General features: G+C 46.8%; 1 protein-coding gene across 1 annotated transcript in view; it reads right to left on the bottom strand.

Annotated features, from left to right (window-relative positions):
- Window positions 1-18579, bottom strand: part of SNX29 (sorting nexin 29) — a 524651-nt gene that overhangs the window by 190715 nt on the left and 315357 nt on the right. Inside the window, exon 15 of the mRNA XM_065892522.1 lies at window positions 9510-9626. Coding sequence (XP_065748594.1) covers window positions 9510-9626 — 117 coding nt within the window. The remainder of the gene's footprint in view (window positions 1-9509; window positions 9627-18579) is intronic.

Below are 18579 nucleotides of genomic sequence, written 5' to 3' on the forward strand. Positions count from 1 at the left end.
CCAAGTCAAACCTTTCCTCTCTGAAGCCTTCCAGGACAATCCCAGCAGTTAATTCACCCAACACTGTGCCACCATTACACCTGATTGTACATAATTCTCTTATTTGTTTGTTACTTCAGTTACAAATACGTATCAAGAGCCTGCCCTCTGCCAGACCCTCCTCATACTCCACTGCAATTACGTGGTAACATGTCTCTGTGTGTCCTCCACTGGATAACAAACTTCTGTCCAGTGGCAGAAAAAAATCAACTGTGTCTAAGTCAACAGAACAAATTCATTAATAAGTAAACAAAGGACAACATAAGAAAAGTAGACAAAATGGGTGGTCCAGAGTGGGGGAAAGGATTACAGGAATTCAGAAGAAGTTAAAAATAAAAACAACTCAGTACTGACCAGGCCACTGAGGGATTTAGAATGAGCTAGATTTTGAAGGGTGGGGAAGATCTGTAAGGGTGGGAAGAAAGGAGAAGGTAACACATACCCAAACTCTTAGAGTAAGGATCTCTGGGAGAGGGACACTTGTATTTTATATTCTCTTCAGTTGTATAGTACTTAATTTCTTTCAAAAATAGATTCTTATATTATTTGTGTAATTTAATAAAAAAAAATTTAAAGCATGTCTTCTGAAAGACAGAAGGCAGAGAAGCAAGGCAATGCAAGTAGAAGGGCATAGGCAAAGGTGAGGGGCAGGACTCCGTGGCCCAAGAGCGAGAGGCAAGGACAAGGCCAGAGTCAGGTCCTGCTGTAGCAACTGCCAGATTCTTTCTACAACAAGGCTAATACTATATATAAAATAGATAAACAACAAGGACCTACTACACAGCACAGGGAACTCTACTCAATACCCTGTAATAACCTACAATGGAAAAGAACCTGAAAAAGAATATATACAACTGAATCACACTGCTGTACACCTGAAACTAACACAACACTGTAAATCAACTCTACTTCAATAGAAAAAAAAAGGCCAAAAAAAGATCTGCATGTACGGAGGCACTGGGAGCCACAGCTGGCTGTGAGTCTCACTGTAACAGGGGAAGGAGGTGATTCTCATTGGAGACACATGCTCTCATGCTGGCAAAGGCCATGACACCCTGGGACAGAAAAAAAAAAAATCTGAGTGGACACAAGGTTTTTCTGACTTTATCAAAAGCCTTGTCAAAGTCAGATCTCAAACGCGTGGCTGGCAACATCCATCACATCTCAAAACACGGCCATCCACTTCGGTGTGGATAAGGCCCAGAGGTTTTGTGTATCTGGGAGAACACAGCTTGAACCCTGGTCAGCAAAATCCTTTTCCTCAGAAACAAGAGCAGAAGCTCTGCAGACCCCACAGGCAATTCTAAGATGGTACCCGTCCCTCAGGAAGAGGTCATTTTCAAAAGAACAGGCAGCCAGGGGTTTGGCTTGGTTTCCCAGAAAAGACGACAACAACAGTTCTAGGCACAATCGGCTCTGGATCCCACAAACCAGCTGACCAGGGAATCAACCTCCATGACACATACAGTAAAAACAGCATTTATTTCCACGGGAAGATTACATAAATCCACTTCAAGGAGATTGGGAACGCTTCCAGAACAAACTGTAAGATCCCTCTGATGCCCAGATGCCACTCTCCACTTTGGCAGCCCCAAGTTAATGATGGACCAGGAGAGAAAAAAGAAGAGATGGGCCTTTTTTTAAAAAAAATATTATAAAAAATAGGAAGAAATCTTTAAAAAAAATATGTGAGTCACATGCAATTGGTGGGGGAGGAGGACTAATCAGATGGGAACTCTGTTATCCTGGAGAAAGATATTTATTAAGAAATAAGCACATAGAATATATTTAGAGGGTTTATACAAGTATAATCACGTGGCTATTACGTATCCTTGGAAATACAGTGTGTGTTAATTTAGCAGAAATAGAATCAATTAAATTAGGATTTAGATGGACATGTCTTAGTCAGTAGGATTGACAAGGCACAGTGGAGACAGGATGGAAGAGGCTGGAGAGTCTACATTTTGAGGATGACAAAAATGACATGAGTCAAGGACAGCACCACAGTCTGACAGCACGGGACAGAGGTCCAAGCCCAGGCCACATGGCTGCTTGACCCTCAAGAACAGCTTTTCCAGGCCAACAACATAAGATTGAGACACCTACATGCCAATAAAATACACAGAGGTTAGGAGCCAAGCAACCCGAAGTCTTGAGGTTGAACCCGCAGCAGCGGTGAGGGTAGAGTCTGGGAGCAGCTTCCATAGAAGGCAGAGAGTGAGATCAGGGCTACCATATTAAATAAAGAAGAGTACGCCTTGTTTGCCCCTATAATAGGTGGGTGTGGGTCATGAGCTCAGGATTTCAATTCATCCGACTCCGAGTTCCTGGGTCAGGTGAAAACAAAAGAAGAAAGAGCGAGCTGCTGTCAGGAAGGACGCGGTGGTTAAAGAAGGGGAGCACAGGGCCTGGGAGCCCCGAGAGCTCCCTGACTGTCGCTGCCTGTCATTTTTCCTGCTGGTGGGGCCGTGAGCAGCGAACTTAAGCCGAGTGATCACATGGCCACGTGAGCAAGCAGGCAAAAAGGGGGGCAAGAGTTGCTTTGTAAACCTGGCTTCTATCTCTTCAGGGTCGGTGGCAGGAAAGGTCTCTGAGTTACCTGTCTCCGCGCCAAGTCACAATGCAGTCAAACCAGAGAGACGCCAAGTCAGGCAAAACATATTCTGCTCTTGACCTTCTCAGGGGCGGAGCCCATGTCCTCCACAACCCTGCAGCATGCCCCACACTCTGTGTAAAAACAGCCTCACAAAACACGAGTGACGGACAGGCAGCAAATGCCTCCCTGAACCCACAGCTGAAGTCATTAGGGTGCCCAATGTGCACACGTCTTGATGACTCTGTACCTTTCCAGTGCTTCCTACTTGCATCAGTAAGGGATCAGCCTTGTGGCAAAGCTTGCACGCGCCGCATTTGTCAATTGACACAAAACTCTGATCTTACTGGAAATGTAATTTCAAAGTTCCACACCCGTAAGCCTTGGGTAGCCAGGCTCTGTCTACCCAAATGCTAAACTGTAGCCCCTCAGGGCTCCCCAAAGGAACCCAACTACCCACAGCCATGAGTGAACCAGGCATAAACCAGGGGCAAGACCTGGGCACATGGAGGCAGACAGAGCTGTGAGTCCAGCATTAATGCCAAGGGGTGTGTGATCAGGTGGGCAATTTGCCCATTGACAGAAAAGGGTGACTGGACTCAAAGAGGGGCTTTAATTCTCTGGCACTGAGCTGTTTAAAGTGGGTTCTGCAAGCATCTTTCTGGATGATTTCGTAACAAAAACTAATATTTCTGACTTAAGCCTCTATGTGAGACATATTTTTAGCAGCCTCTCTTAAATGGCACTTTTAAAAATAATCTCCTTCAAGACGGTAGACGATTAGAACACGGATGTCCAAGTGCCGAATTAAAAAGCCTCTTATAATTTGGAATGTGCTGTTGAGAGCTGCTGTGGGACCGCAGACAATTTGGTGCTTGATCATTAGACATTCGGCAAGTGCCACCAGCTGAAAAATATATTTCTTTTAAGCTCTGGACTTAAATAGCATCAGCCCTCAAATGAGATCCCTCCCTCGGAAGGTTTTAAAGATACCAAGAAAGTCCCAGGAAGCATTTTATTTCAAAGTAGACCTTATTACAAAACTTGAGACGAGCTTTGTCCATCTGTCTCACCCCTGAGATTTAAATTCCTCGTCTTTCTCTCCCACCAGCTCAGTCATTTCAATAACGGAGGGAAGGTGGCCCATGGAAACACCATGCAGCTTGCAGCGATTAACGGGATTAACGGGAAGTCTCTGGCATCCAGCAGTCTCCAGGACAGCACCTTTCTGGATGATCAGATACTGTGGTTAACAGTGTTTCCATAGATACTGCAGGTGCGTGGCCCGACTCAGACAGCAACTGCTCCCTGAGTGACTGTGTGCCAGCCTCCGAGAAGAGGAAAATAAACACAGCCCCTGTCACAGGGTGGCTATCTAGCCACAGATTAAAAAAAGAAAATTCAACACAAAGTGGTAATACAGAGTGACAGATGCTGGGGCACGAAGTGCCACTGAAACAGATTAAGGGCCAGGCAGGAGCTCAGGAGGGATGCAAGCAAGAAGGGAGAGCCTGCAAAGACTTTCGTGGAAGCTGATTCTACTGTAAGCCACTTCAGGGAGCCCGAAACGGAAAGGATTTGCAGTTTTTCAAGGCAATTGCAACAAACAGCATCGTCATCATGCCACAGAGCAATGTAAATGTCTATGAAACTAGAGACAATGGGAAGGGAAGGGGGAGGGGAGAGACAGAGCCTGAGACAGTGGCAGAGAGAGACTCAGAACTGGGGAGAGACAGAGGCAGAGAAACCAACACGCACACAGGAGGTGAAAGAGAGAGACAGGGAAAGACAGGCAGAGGCAGGGAAAGAAAGGAGCAGAGAGTGAGAAACAAAGAGGAGCAGGGAGAGAGAGACACAAAGAGACAGGAGAAGAAACAAAGAGATTAAAAAACAGACAGCAAAAGAGAGCACAGAGAATCCAAGAGAACCGCACAGTCCGCTGTCTGGGAGCCAGTGTGGAGGAGGCCCAAAGTGCCTGGGGTTCAGATGACTGAGACCCTGGCCAGCTGGGGAGTCAGCAGAAGGCCAGTGGGACCCAAGACTGAACGCCTGGCCGGCCACTCACCCCGGGTAGAGCGGGTGCAGGCCCAGTGCGCCCCACAGCCAGGCAACGCCACCTCCTCCCCTCCGGGCCCTGTGAAGCCCAGGCCAGGGCGGGTTCACGGGACAACCCGCGCTGCCGGGACCTCCCTGCAGCTGGCGTGTGGGGTAACGAACATGATACATAACTTGGCCCTAACTTTCCTAAATGCATCCCTTGAAAAATATCTTAGAAAAGATGGTCCCTGGGGAAATAATGCCTACAAAGCATGCCGGAACTCCCCTTCATGGACGGCCATGAGGCAACCTGGCAGAAAGTGCTACAGCAAAGAAGCCTACTGACCATCCTTTTTCAAGATGATTTATCACAGCACCCCCTCCTTCTTTATATGCACCACCTGCCCGCACCCTTTGAATTATTATTCTACTCTTCCGAAACTCTGCTTTCTCCAGATTCCAAATTTCCAAAGAGCCCGTCTGATATCAAGATTAAGTGATCAGTAAGAAAAAAAAAAAAACCCAACCAACTTTGATGTACAAAGCGAGAGGGGGAGACAAGGAAGGGGGAGATGCAGTCAGGGAGTGGAATGCACGAGAGCTTCTCCAAAGAGGGATCTGAATCTTTAAAATCCCCGGGAGGGTTGTGCTTGGAGCACAACAGACACTAAATTTTGCTTGAAATGAAAAAGGAAAGAACACAGAAGAGTAAACAGCATGGTGTTGAAGAATGAGATGGTCCTGGATCTGCAATCTGGTGCAACTGCGGAGCTGTGTGCCTCACGGTGAGTCCTGAGACCTCTCTGTGCCTCGGTCTGCTAAGCTGAAAAATGGACCTTATTAGGTCCATTATATACTATACAGGGTTGTTCTGAGGGGAAAGGATAAAAATGCACACCAATGCCAAGCACATAGTACATGGCCCTCACCAAACAGACAAGGGAGGGGACAGGTGAGAGACTGGTGACAGGAGGACAAACCAACAGGGCTGGTGCTTTGAATCAGGGAAGCGATTCTACAGACCTCAAGCCACACCAGGCAGGGCATCTTTTCTGCTTAAGTGGAGGTGACCCACTTAAACAGTACTTAAGACAAAGAAATAGAGACCCACAGAAGGGGCAGGAAAGAGAGGAATCCAACTTCAATTACATAAAGTGAGACCAAGTTTGCTTCCCCTGTGGGAACAAACTTGCACTTAATGAGTTGTTTTGCCTTCAGCTTTCCCTGTGCTGTGACTGTAATTGACCTCTACATCCCCTCATCTTACAAGGTTCTATTTCTCTGTCTCCATTTATTATTCAAAATAGGAGCTGTTCTCCCAGAGAACTTTCAGGGCTGTAATCAAATCCTGCTAAAAGGTAAAAACAAAAACAAAAACAAAAAACTACAGCATTCATTCACATGTTATACTGGGGGCAGGGGGTGTATAATGAGGAGAGAGTCCTAAAAATACTTACATTCAAAAAAAGAAAAGGAAAAAATTCAACCCTTAATCCTTAAAATAAGAATTTAACCCTTCTCCTTAAAATAAGTGACTTCTTACAAGTCTATAATGTCATGAAAAGATAACACTGAGAAGAAACCGTGTCCCTGCACCTATCTTTTAAAAAATTTATTATTTGGTGCATGGAGTCATCCTCTGCTCTATGAAAATGAAGTTCTCACTTAGCAAACATTTACGGAGCACCTACGATGTGCCAGGCAGGGTGCTGGGCACTGGGGACTCAGAGATGAAAACGGGGCCCCTACCACGTGCCCAACACCAAGCACCTTTACCGGCAGCATCTCGTGGAGCCGCCCAAGCGGCTAGTGCCACGTTACTCTCCACTTGATGGAAGAGGAAACCGGGGTTTCCGAATAAGGCAGACCCGGTCCTGACCGTGAGGCCCTCAAATACTCTGGCGGCCTGGGAGGAAGTCTAGTCCGGGGTCAGCAGAGAGTGGGAACGAAGGGATAGGGCAGCCTCCCACAAGAGAGGCCTCTCACGGGCTCCAGAATTGAAGCTGAGTTTGCGGCTGCCTCCCTCCTCTGCCCCATCTGTCTGGCTCTGGGCAGATGACTGGAGTGGGCCTGAGGCAGTAACAACAAGGTCAAGATGTCCCCCTGGGGCCAATGCCCAAGTAGCCAGCTCTTCCCAACAGCCTTCAGGACCGCTTTACTCCCTCCTCACTTCTGGCCATCACAACCTGCCCGCAGGAAAGGATCTGATGATGGTTCGAGCTGCCTCTGGGTAAAGGGATGTCACTGCCTTGAAGGGCAATCAGACTGGAAGCAAGAGGGAGCCTGGCAGGAGGAGAGAAGATGGGCTTTCATGTCAGAGGGGCCCAGGGAAAATCTGGACTCCACCACTTACTACCTGTGACATTCCCTCATTCACTCATTCATTCACTCAATAAGTCAACTTATATTTATTGAGCACCTACTATGTGAATCAATGGGATTCAAAGGGAGCAGAAAGAGACATGAAACTTGCCCTCAAGGAGGGGCACCTCATGGAGAGACTGATTAGTGAGAGATAAATGTAAAATCACAGCAAGAGAAGAAGGGAGAGATACATATAAACACCACATTCAACATGGAAAATCTGACCTGGTCAGGTTTCCTGAGGAGACGATGAGTAGATACTGAGGGGTGAGTTACCTGAGGCCAGAGCCTTATTCCAGGCAGAGGGGACAGCAGGAGGAAGCCTTATTCCAGGCAGAGGGGACAGCAGAAGAAAGCCGATGGGCTGGGGGCCCAGCACCGCGGTGGAATATAATGAGAAGCCCAGCGGGGCCCTGAACCCTTCTGCATCTCAACTGCCATGTTTATTAAAGAGGATGCTAATCCCACTCGACTCACAGGCTTGTCTTCAAAATCAAATGAGAGAATGAAGGTGAAGACCTGTGTGTGTCTGACAAACCGTCGGAACTCTGACAACCGGGAGTTCCTGACGGACGCTGGCGCTCAGGAAGGGTTTTCCTGCAACAGATGGAGGAGGATGGAAGAAGATGCTAGTCCTCCCAGCGTCCCGAAAGCTTGCAAGACGAGATCTCTGGGTCTACACCCAGCCAAGTGTAGCCCCATGAGCTGCCAGACAACCTTCTATTCTAAATGTGGATTTCACAAGGATGTTATTGACAGCTCTGGTGTAAAAATAAACATGGGAAACAACTCAATATCCATCAATGGGGGCCTGGTTAGATAAACCTTGGTATTATCAGTTCAAAGGAATACAATGCAGCTCTTTAAAAGAAGGATGCAGGCCTACACGTGAAGTACAATAAAATGATGTCTAAAGTACATAGATAGGTGAGAGGAAAGTAATATAGAGAACAGGGGATAGAGCCGCTACTGGTCGTTAAACGTGTAGGTGTGTGCGCACAGCTTACTCAAGCAGTGCTCAACTCTGTAAAGAGAAACCCAGGACGGATCACTGTTATCGCCTCTGGGCAGGACAATAAAGGGCCCGGGATAGGAAGGAGATTTATTTTTCACTGAACATACCCTTTTATACTTCTTGGCTGTTTAGCATGGATGGCTGTAACAAGGTTTGTCAAGAGCCCAAATTTTGACAATTTTCAATCGTTTAAAAAAAAAAATTCAGTCTTTCACAGCAGACAGATCTAGATCTGTCACTCCTCACCATGACTCAAAAAAACCATTAAAAAAATTATGAGACAAGAAGAAATTTGAACACCGATATTCATTGGTATAGACGAATTATTGATAATGGAGGCCTGACCATGATATTCTATTTGTTTTCTTCATTTTTACAGCTACACACTGAAAAGTCTACAGATGAAACTGCCTGGTATTTGATTCAAACCAATCTGGAGGGGAAAAGCAGGCACTGGTAACTTGAAATAAGATTGACCATGACTGACGACAGCTCATTTGAACAATGGTTACGTGAGTGCATCACACATCCGCCGACCTTCAGGTGTTTAACATTTGACATCATAAGAAAGTTTTAAAGCAAAGAAGAAGCTATTATAAATGTGACAAAAGGACAAGATGCTCTCAGCAATATGATTTGCAGTAGCAAAATACTGGAAACAACCTAAATGTTTATGAACACAACCAGATTTAAAATATTGTAGTATTTCATTCAACAGAGAATTAAAGAATCAAGAAAGTGAACAAACTAGGTCAGCAGCTCTCAACCAGGGGTGATTCTGTCCCCCAGGGGATATTTTGACAATGTCTGGAGACATCTTTGGTTGCCATGACTGGGTGGGGTGCTACTGGCCTCTAGTGAGTAGGAATCAGGGATGCTGTTAAACAGCCTACAACGCGCAGGACAGCCACCCCACAAAGAATTAAATGGCTCAGAGTATCAAGAGTGCTGCAGTTTAAAATCCTCTATTAGATCTATGTGGGATGGTCCTCAAACCATAATACTAAATAAACATAAACACACATACACACAAGGCAAACAGATATGTACAAGTATACCGTGTAGGTAAAAGTTACACAAAACCGAAACTATTTATTTCTATGGAAATTTATCCATGTAGTAACTATAAAAACAGGGAGGAGAAGGCTATATGCCAATTTCAGAATATCGATTATGGTTACAGGGCATGAAATGGTGCCAAGGGGACTTTGACAGATTTTGTAGCATTTAAATTACTTTACCCCCTCCCACCCAAAGGAAAGCAAATGTGGTAAAGGCTAATGCACGTAAAATCTAGATGGTGGGTACCTGGATGCTCCCTCTTTTAGTCTCTGTATTTTTCCATACCCTTGACATTGGACAAACGTAACAGCACGGCTGTGAGCAGCAGAGGCTGGGTGGACCGACAGACGGTGTGGGCAGAATGGCAAGGCCAGGGCCTTGCCGGGTGGGAACACTCACCGGCCCCCGAAGGTCGATGAGCTCCTGCCTCATCTGGGACACGAGGGCTTCCTTGGCCACCAGGGCCCGGTGCAGGCGCTCATTGAACTCGATCAGCTCCCCGTGCATCTCTGCCACCTGCAACACACAAGCACCATGTAGTGAGGCTCGGAGGGCAGACCCTCCCCACGATTCCAAGTCCATCACTTGTCAGCAAGGCATCAGGAGGTTGTCAGGCTGGAAACAGTAACACTGCTTATACTTACGGATTAGCTACGCAATCCACTCAGAAGCTGAATACGTTTCTGACTTGGTTGATTTTAACATTATGGACTCAACGGTCCCCAGTTTATGGTCACAATATGATTGTATCATGTCATTTTTGGACCTTAGGCTTTTGTTCTTAATAAATGAATAATTTTCTGGCAAAGGCTTTCTTTCTCATTCGAGTTGTGCCTGTTAAGAATTTCCCCGCTAATGGTACAAGTAGAATGACCGACCATTTCTGTTCATCAGGGCCTTGGTTCTGAAAACCAAGAAAACAGAACCGGAGCCTTGTTGAGGATGGTGACGGTGAGGGTGACAGACACACCTGCAGCAGCACAGCTGCCCTATGGTCACTGCTCGTTCTATGCCAGGAAAATACTTGAGGAAGATATTATTGCTCCTACCTCACAGAAAGAGGAAAAATGTCAGAGGTGTTTAAGGAGCCGGGCCACAGTCACATAGCTAATAAAGGGCTGACCCGGCAGCCCTGGCTCTTGACCACTGGGCCACACTCCACAATCCTGCCGCTCCACCGTTTAGCCCATTCAGGCCTGCCAAGAGCCTGCAAATTTATCCACGTTTCAATACACTTGGCTGATCCCAAATAAATAAAAATGAAGGGTGCGATAAGATAGCCCATGACTGATGTACAGAATCAATAACAGATCTTTCAAGCTGTAACTTACAAACAGAACAAAGATATCCCATATGGTCAAAACATACAGTAATTTCTCTGATTACAAGAGTGATCTTACTGGGGCTTAAAATCAAATTCAACTGTAATTTATTTAAATGTTTTAGAGAAATGTGAGAATGTAATCTTGCCATGCTCATCAGGAACCCTGAAGGAAGGATCTGGCAAGCATCTTACAGAGAAGCCCCCCAGAATGCAGAGGTCAGGCAGACCCCCACTAGCCCCTGTCCCTCTGCCCTTCTCAGAAGATCATCCCTCCTATACCCCAGACTTCAGCCAGGTACTTACTACATTCTATATAACACATAAATAGTATCAGACCGTTTATAATAAGTATTCTATGTGAAATATAAAACATACTGTCAGAATAAAGAAAGGATGTAAGGAGAAGCTCTGTGGGAAAAAAAAGAGTAACCTGAATCTTGATGCTTCAGGAGGAATAAAGGGAAGCCCTCCTTTTTATTTTTATTTTTTGGATATGTTATATAAAGGGTAAAAGGCATAGGAGGAAATAAATGAAGATACGAACATTAGTCAAGGGGTATTTTTCTTTCCATTCTTTCTACTTTTCTTTACTTTTTAGTTTCCTAATAATTTATCAGAGAGAACAACCACTTAGCCTCTTTAAAAGAATTAAAATTTTTCACCTGAAAGGGGAGCCAGGTGTAATCAATGTGAAATTTATCAGGTTCCCAACCATAATTCTGATGCACCCATTAATTTGCTCTGTGCATCTCCACTCAGATGTCATCCCCTCTCTGTCCCTCAGATGCTCACCTTTTTCAAACCAGTGTGAAATGCAAAGTGAAAATGGCATAAAAGACACTGCAATAGCCATGCAATTAACAAACGGAGAATAAGTCACTGAGTCTTTTAACGACTTTTTTTGTCATACAGACCTGAAATTAATATTCCCCAGTTGCCTTATTCCTTTTGTATAAAAAAAGCTTAAGATGATCTTCTGGCCTTTCACAAACAAATACATCACTAATAATGACTGTTCGACTCCTCCGCACAGAAATCACATAAACTCTCCACGAGCTTCCTCAGGGCTGAGAATCCATTTACCACACAGCAAGCAGGAAACATACACAACTGCCAATATCACTGCTAAATACCTGCTAATATGCCCCCACAGAATGCAAGCTTTAAATAAGGGCCACTGTCATTTCTAAAGCAAGGCAGGGTGTTGCTTTGTTTTTGTTTTGTTTTGTTTTGTTTTGTTTGGCAGTGGAAACCAGAGTGTTAAAACAATTTTCCATAAGTGCATAAAACACTGACACATCCCCGCTTCAAGCGGTGTTTATCATGAGCTGTCAAAACGCTGGTTCTCTTTTGCAGCCAGAGAGTAACTTGACCACATCAGACAAAGCTTTGATTTCACTAGGGAATGGCTGGGGTGGGGGGGGAGGGGGGATCTTATGGAACTGAGGAGACAAAATTTGATGAAATAATTTCCTGCAGTCATTAAAATGGCAATGCTCATTGTTACTAGGCAAAGCTCTGAAACCCTGAATTTCTCCATTACATATCCCCACAAACACTTACTGATATAAACAGCTTTCATCTTACATAAACCATACTGAGCTTACTATTCCTCAAACAACTCTTTCCAAACTCTAGTATAACTAGCAATGAATTCGAGACTCAGAGAGAGCCTCAGAAGAGAAATGTGAGATCACAAATGGTTCCCATTATCATCAAAATAAAAGGCACAACCACTGCCTACCAGAATTTCTATGAGGCTCTGAGGGCATTTACAGGTTTCACCTGACCGTCCTTCGTTATTCTCAATAGCTGCAGGGAATAAGATAGAGACAGGGGCCCTCCAATCCTTTCTCCACCAAGCAGCAAGAGTGATCTTCCCAAAGCAACAGCTGATGTTGTCACCTGCTGTTTAAAAACCTTCAATGCTTCTAACTGCCCTAAGGATAAAAATCCACCCTCCCAGGTCCGCCCGCCCGGCCTCTTTCCCTAACACCATCTCCTGCCCCTCTCCTCCCAACAACTCTCCATAATGTCATTCAGCCCCACGGGTCTTCTACGTTCCATAAACATGCTGAGCTCTAGGAGGTCATCCTGTGGACAAAGGGGAGAAGGACACAACCAGCAGAGAAAACAGCAGGTGCAAAGGCCCAGAGGTTGGCAGGGAGGTAGCTGAGAGAGACAGTTAAGGGCTCAGACTCCAGTGCAAGACTGGTCTTGGCTGGATTACCTAACAGTGTGCTCCTGTACGAGTCACTTAACCTCTGCGAGCCTGAGGCCTGTCACCTACAAAATGGGGATTAAAAACCACACTCACCAGGACATGGCAGCAACCTAAGTGTCCATCGACAGATGAATGGATAAAGAAGATGTAGCACGTATACACAATGGAGTATTACTCAGCCATAAAAAGGAACAAAATTGAGTTATCTGTAGTGAGGTGGACGGACCTAGAGTCTGTCATACAGAGTGAAGTAAGTCAGAAAGAGAAAAACAAATACCGTATGTTAACACATATATATGGAATCTAAAAAAAAAAAAAAAGGTTCTGATGAACCTAGGGGCAGGATAGGAATAAAGACACAGACATAGAGAATGGACTTGAGGACATGGGGTGGGAGGGGGAAGCTGGGATGAAGTGAGAGAGTGGCATGGACTTATATACACTACCAAATGTAAAATAGAGAACTAGTGGGAAGCAGCCGCATAGCACAGGGAGATCAGCTGGGTGCTTTGTGACCACCTAGAGGGGTGGGATAGGGAGGGTGGGAGGGAGACGCAAGAGGGAGGGGATATGGGGATATATGTATACGTATAGCTGATTCACTTTGTTATACAGCAGAAACTAACACAACATTGTAAACAATTATACTCCAATAAAGATGTTAAAAACAAAACAAAACAAAAAACAAACAAAAGTGCTCACTTCACGGGGCCGCCGTGTGGATGAAATGAGCTGCCGCCCTTAGCAGGCTTGGCACCATGTCTGCACGTGGTAAATGCTCAGTGAATGAAAGCTCATTTTACACGGTGGGTGATCACGTGAAAGGGACATGAAAGAGGAGGAGGAGGAGAGGCAGGTCTCCGGAAGCCACATGGAAAAGGGCCACATGTTCCATAACAAGTGGCTCAGACAGCTCACCGTCTCCAAAGCAGGAATGTCACCAAGAGAATTGCTAACCGTCCGCCAGGCACTGTTCTCGGTGCTGGGGTGCAGGAAAGTCATGGGGTTCACATCCTAGAGGTCAGACAAACTGGACTAGAGCTCAGAGAGAGAGGAGGACTTGGAAGATGGGGGATCGGGAAAGGCCTCGCCCAGAGACAAGACTCAGGAGTCACTTCTCGAATCGGCCTTGACACGTGCCAGGCAGCCTCCTGTGGCCGATCCATGCCCTAAATCACAGCCGGGCACTCACTGTGTTCTGGCACCATCAACACTCAGGGCCACTTTAGAAGTCTGTCGTGTTTCTTACTACTCTCAGCAGTTGTATTTCCTCGAAAACTAATCTGAAGGCGGTTAAGGAGGTGCCATTTGACAACACTAATGACGGTGACAAAGTCAGAGGGAAATGCCAGGTGGAGATACACTGACCACAGCTGATGTAGCTTCCAAAAGAGCCCAACATGGGCCAAAGCACTGGGAACCGAGCCCCGATTCTCTGAAAGGCCCAAGGGAACACGTGGATGGCAGCAGGTACGGTTCCCAAGTTATATCTGGCAGGTGCACAGCTCATGAGCTAATAAGGTGTGAATGCTTGTCAGTCAACATTTGGGTTTTGTCGTTTAGGCTGGAAAGAAGACGGTAGAAAGACTAAAGAAGTTTAAGTCACTAGGCTGTTTGGCAACATCTGTCAAACTTCTGAAATCACTCACCTGTGGCTTAGCAAACCCCTGCTGTGGAGTAGCCTGTGCCTCTATTTGCACATGTGCTCAAGCAGAAGTTTAGCTCCAAATGGCTGGAACCCACCTAAATGCCCAACCACAGGGAACTGGTGCAATCTGTCAGGTTCCACTGCTCTCTCCCACTGCCTGCCACTTGGCAGACATCACTAGTCAATCACCGCTACCTTCCTCAAGAAGATACCCAGTCAGCCCTAACCAACTGATCAGTGTGTTGGCCTACGCGATGACACCTATTTAGTATCCCTGGCATAAAGGGTCATCATTGACGGAGAAAGGCGTCATCAAGGTGACATTTGAGTTGGGGATTGTAAGATGATGCCTTTGGAGCTTCAAGAGACTGAGCAATCCCTTCCAGCTGAAGCATCAGGGAAGATGATCTCCAAAAATAATGTGTCTGTGAAAAAGCTTTTAAGTCTGTGAAAATCCCAGGAATTATCATAATTACCTGCCAAATCATGAAAAGATTATAAATTTTAAAAAAAAGCCTCTGGCACTTCCTTTTATATCAGAATGTTCTATCTAATCACATTCAAGTAAGTTTTGCTTTACCCCTCCTTTGGCTACCATACCAAATTAGACACTTCCTGATTTATTAGACCAAGACACCCCCAAATTTTAACAGCAACTGAGACTCTTTTGGTCACATACTCAAACTCTCTGAGAATGTTCACTTGATGCCTCAGAATCTACCTCAGTTTTATAAAACACACAAACTGTTTGTAGGTCCCAGTGACACTGGCCGTGGGCAGGGATCTAGAACCTCCCTCTGTGGTGAAGACACTGCACCCGCCTAGGTAAAGACAAAGCCCTAGCCCCAGTGCCCACTTGCCTTAACATACTTTTGAACACCAACTATTATATCCATCAGCTCACGTGACCCTCGTCACCCTCCTGTAAGGTGGGCAGGGTCTCCTATGGATGGGGCCTCGAGGCTCAGAGAGGTCAGGCTGTGAGTCGAAGGCATCAGAGTCAGAGTCACTGTCTGTGTTCCCTGCCCTCCACCCTGGGGCACAGGAGCCCTTCAGGGGTTAAGGAGATGAGTCAGTCCTGCAGAGCAGAGGGAAGCAGCACAGTGTGGACCAGCGGCTCTCAAAGCAAGTTGATCATTAGCTGCTCGGAGGGCTTCTGAGAAATGCAGATTTCTGGGCTTCACTCCCAGAAATGCTGATTCAATGTGCGGGAGTCCAGATCAATACTTTTTTTTAGCTGTACGTGGGCTTCTCACTGTTGTGGCCTCTCCCGTTGCAGAGCACAGGCTCCGAATGCGCAGGCTCAGTGGCCATGGCTCACGGGCCCAGCCGCTCCGTGGCATGTGGGGTCCTCCCAGACCGGGGCATGAACCCGTGTCCCCTGCATCGACAGGTGGACTCTCAACCACTGTGCCACCAGGGAAGTCCCAGAGCAATACTTTTTAAAGACCCCAGGGACTGTGATGATAAATCAGACTTGGGAACCACTGTCAAAGACAAAGGGGAAGGATGTCACACACTCAGGTGTGAATTGCAGTGGGGCCACTCCCTAGTTTTAGAAACCTAGGTTTTTCAGTTCATCATTTGTAAAACTAGGATGTCACGGAAGCTCCTCTACTTGTCAGCTCTCAACTTCCAGATTCTCAAGGAGGTGAACAAAGGCACAGCCAGAGGAAAACCGCATCAAGCCTGCCGGCCAACACCAGATGGCAGCAACCACCACGCGCAGCGCTGCTACTCCTGCGATGGCAGAGTTAAGTCTGCAACCGAGGGGGCCGTGAACTGGGGCAGGGATGTGAGCTGTCTGCTACCCACCTGAGGCAAGCACAGAAATTCACAATAAGCATTTCGAAACATCTGAAGCAATTTCATATTGGTATGAAATCCAGGAATTCCGGAATTTTTCTAGTTGGTTTTTTTTTGTTTTTGTATTTTACACAAGTACCGGTTTGCAATGAATTGGAAATACTTAAAAACAAACAAAACCAGGGCTTCCCTGGTGGCGCAGTGGTTGGGAGTCCACCTGCCGATGCAGGGGACACGGGTTCGTGCCCCGGTCCGGGAGGATCCCACATGCCGCGGAGTGGCTGGGCCTGTGAGCCATGGCCGCTGAGCCTGCGCGTCCAGAGCCTGCGCTCTGCAACAGGAGAGGCCACAGCAGTGAGAGGCCCGCGTACCGCAAAACAAAAACCAAACAAACAAAACCAAAACCAAAAAAACCCAAAAAAACTGGCTCTTCAGCACAGAAAGTTTGAGAAGCACCTATCGACAACACAGATGCTATACTTGAAACGTTTTGCATTAATAATTATTAGAAACAATGACTAATAATAACAATGAAAAAAGCCAAAATACGACCATTTTTGGATAAAATTTGTGAAGAGAATTGAAAAGAAAAATAAGAACCAATGTTATCAACATCTGTTGGTCTTTTAGATGTATATACCCTGTTTCCTTGTACAGAGTCAATTTAGGCTTGAAGACTAAGAAAATCAGGAACGTTAGCTGAAACAACACATGTCCAGACCTAGCCAAGGTCACAGACGTCTTCAAAAAAAAATTACAGCTGCCATCGCTCTCTTTGAGACTGATGGTGGGCCTTGCCCGCAGCTGCCTGATCATGCCCATCTCCCAGAGGAGGAAGGAGAGGCTCAGGAACTGAGCAGCAAACCAAAACAGAGGCACAAAGAAGGTAGACACCTCGTCCGAGGCCACACAGGAAGTAAGCAGCAGAACTGGTGTTCAAATTTCTGAGTCCACGTTTTGGACTTTCCACCCTGCTTCTCTGCATATACCGTGACCAGGATGCTGAGCTGGCATCTCAAGATACCAGAGGACCTGGAGGAGGTGATAAACCTGGGATCAAGTACAGAGAGCATTACCCAGATAAGGGGCACCATCACACACAAGCACGCGCACACACGCACACACTCCGGGAAAAGGCACCGTGTCTCTGGCTGCTCCCGAGGCCAAGTCTAGCTTATCACAGACCAGTCTGCAACCAGCCCCCTCGGGGGGACCCTGACAGCAAGGGAAGGAGCGCCCAGAGTAAACAAGAACCTTAGCAAAGGCAGGAGCTACTGTGAAACTCAGGGTCCAGGAGAAACCCAGAAACTTGGCCGGCAGCCAAGATGGGCCTTCTTCAAAGTGGTCATTGCTTCATATGAAGGCACTGTGCAAACAAGTGTGTAAACGAAAATTCCAACGTGAAGACATTCCAGGGCACCGTCAGGAATACTTGCAGATGTTCGGTATCAACGAGCCCTCTAAGCAGGGCCTCGAATCAGGTGTAGAAAAACGAGGGGCGTGAAGGTCAAACCCAGGTCCTGTCTATTCACTGCCGTGTGACCTGGAGTAAATTACTTCACACCTCTGACTCTTGGTACCTTCTTTATAAAATGGGGGTATCGTTCCCTATTGTCCAGATTTGTCATGAGGAACAAAGGGATGACAGAGTTTGGGGAGCGCCCAGTGCCTGCCACAGTGAGTGATCCTTAACTCATCGTAAGGGAGCGCCTCCTCAGGTCCGGCAGTGCTCCAGGTGCCTTACAGGAGCAGGCACCACGGCCTGGGAGGTCGAGCTTTATGCCCATTTTACAGATAAGGAAAGCAAGCCTCAGCAAGGTAAAGCATTGCCCAAAACCAGTCTGCAAGAGGGGGCCGGTGTGACTGCGGGGCTCGGGGCCCTGCATCTCCCGAGTCTCTTGTTTCCTTGTGCCTTCCAGCCCACCTTGCGCTCTGATTGTGCTGTATGGGGCTGACCCCGGGAAGGCGTGCAGGCTTGCCCTGACGAGGCAGAGCTCTGGGATCTCAGGACTGATCCTCCTGGATCACTGTCAAGCTGCCAAGTGACAGGTTCACCAGGAGCCCAGGGAGCAGCTCCATCCTCAAGTCCACTGAGACAGCCCCACTCGGGCTCCATCCGCAGCGCCACTGAGATAAGCAGAAGCCTGCAAGGAGGCCGAGGGCTAAGTTCCTGTGGAAGAGAGACTTCCTTCATCTCCTCTGCAACGAGCCGCTCTGTGCTCAGCACGCCGGGCTTGAGAGAAGGGATGCTTAAAAACATTTGGCTGGTATTATGGTTTAATGGCGGAGGAGGAAACACCCAGAACTACTTAATTACAGGACGCCTCTGAGAAACAGGTGTTATGTAACTGTTAAAGCCCAGCCACAGAGCTGCCGGGTCCCTGTCCCCGACATTTGCCCTCATTTCTCCCGACACCCAACCATTCAGAGAATACACCGGGCAAGCTGTTGAGAAAGGTCACACACG

This window comes from Phocoena phocoena, chromosome 15, assembly GCF_963924675.1.
Source record: "Phocoena phocoena chromosome 15, mPhoPho1.1, whole genome shotgun sequence".
NCBI lineage: Eukaryota > Metazoa > Chordata > Mammalia > Artiodactyla > Phocoenidae > Phocoena > Phocoena phocoena.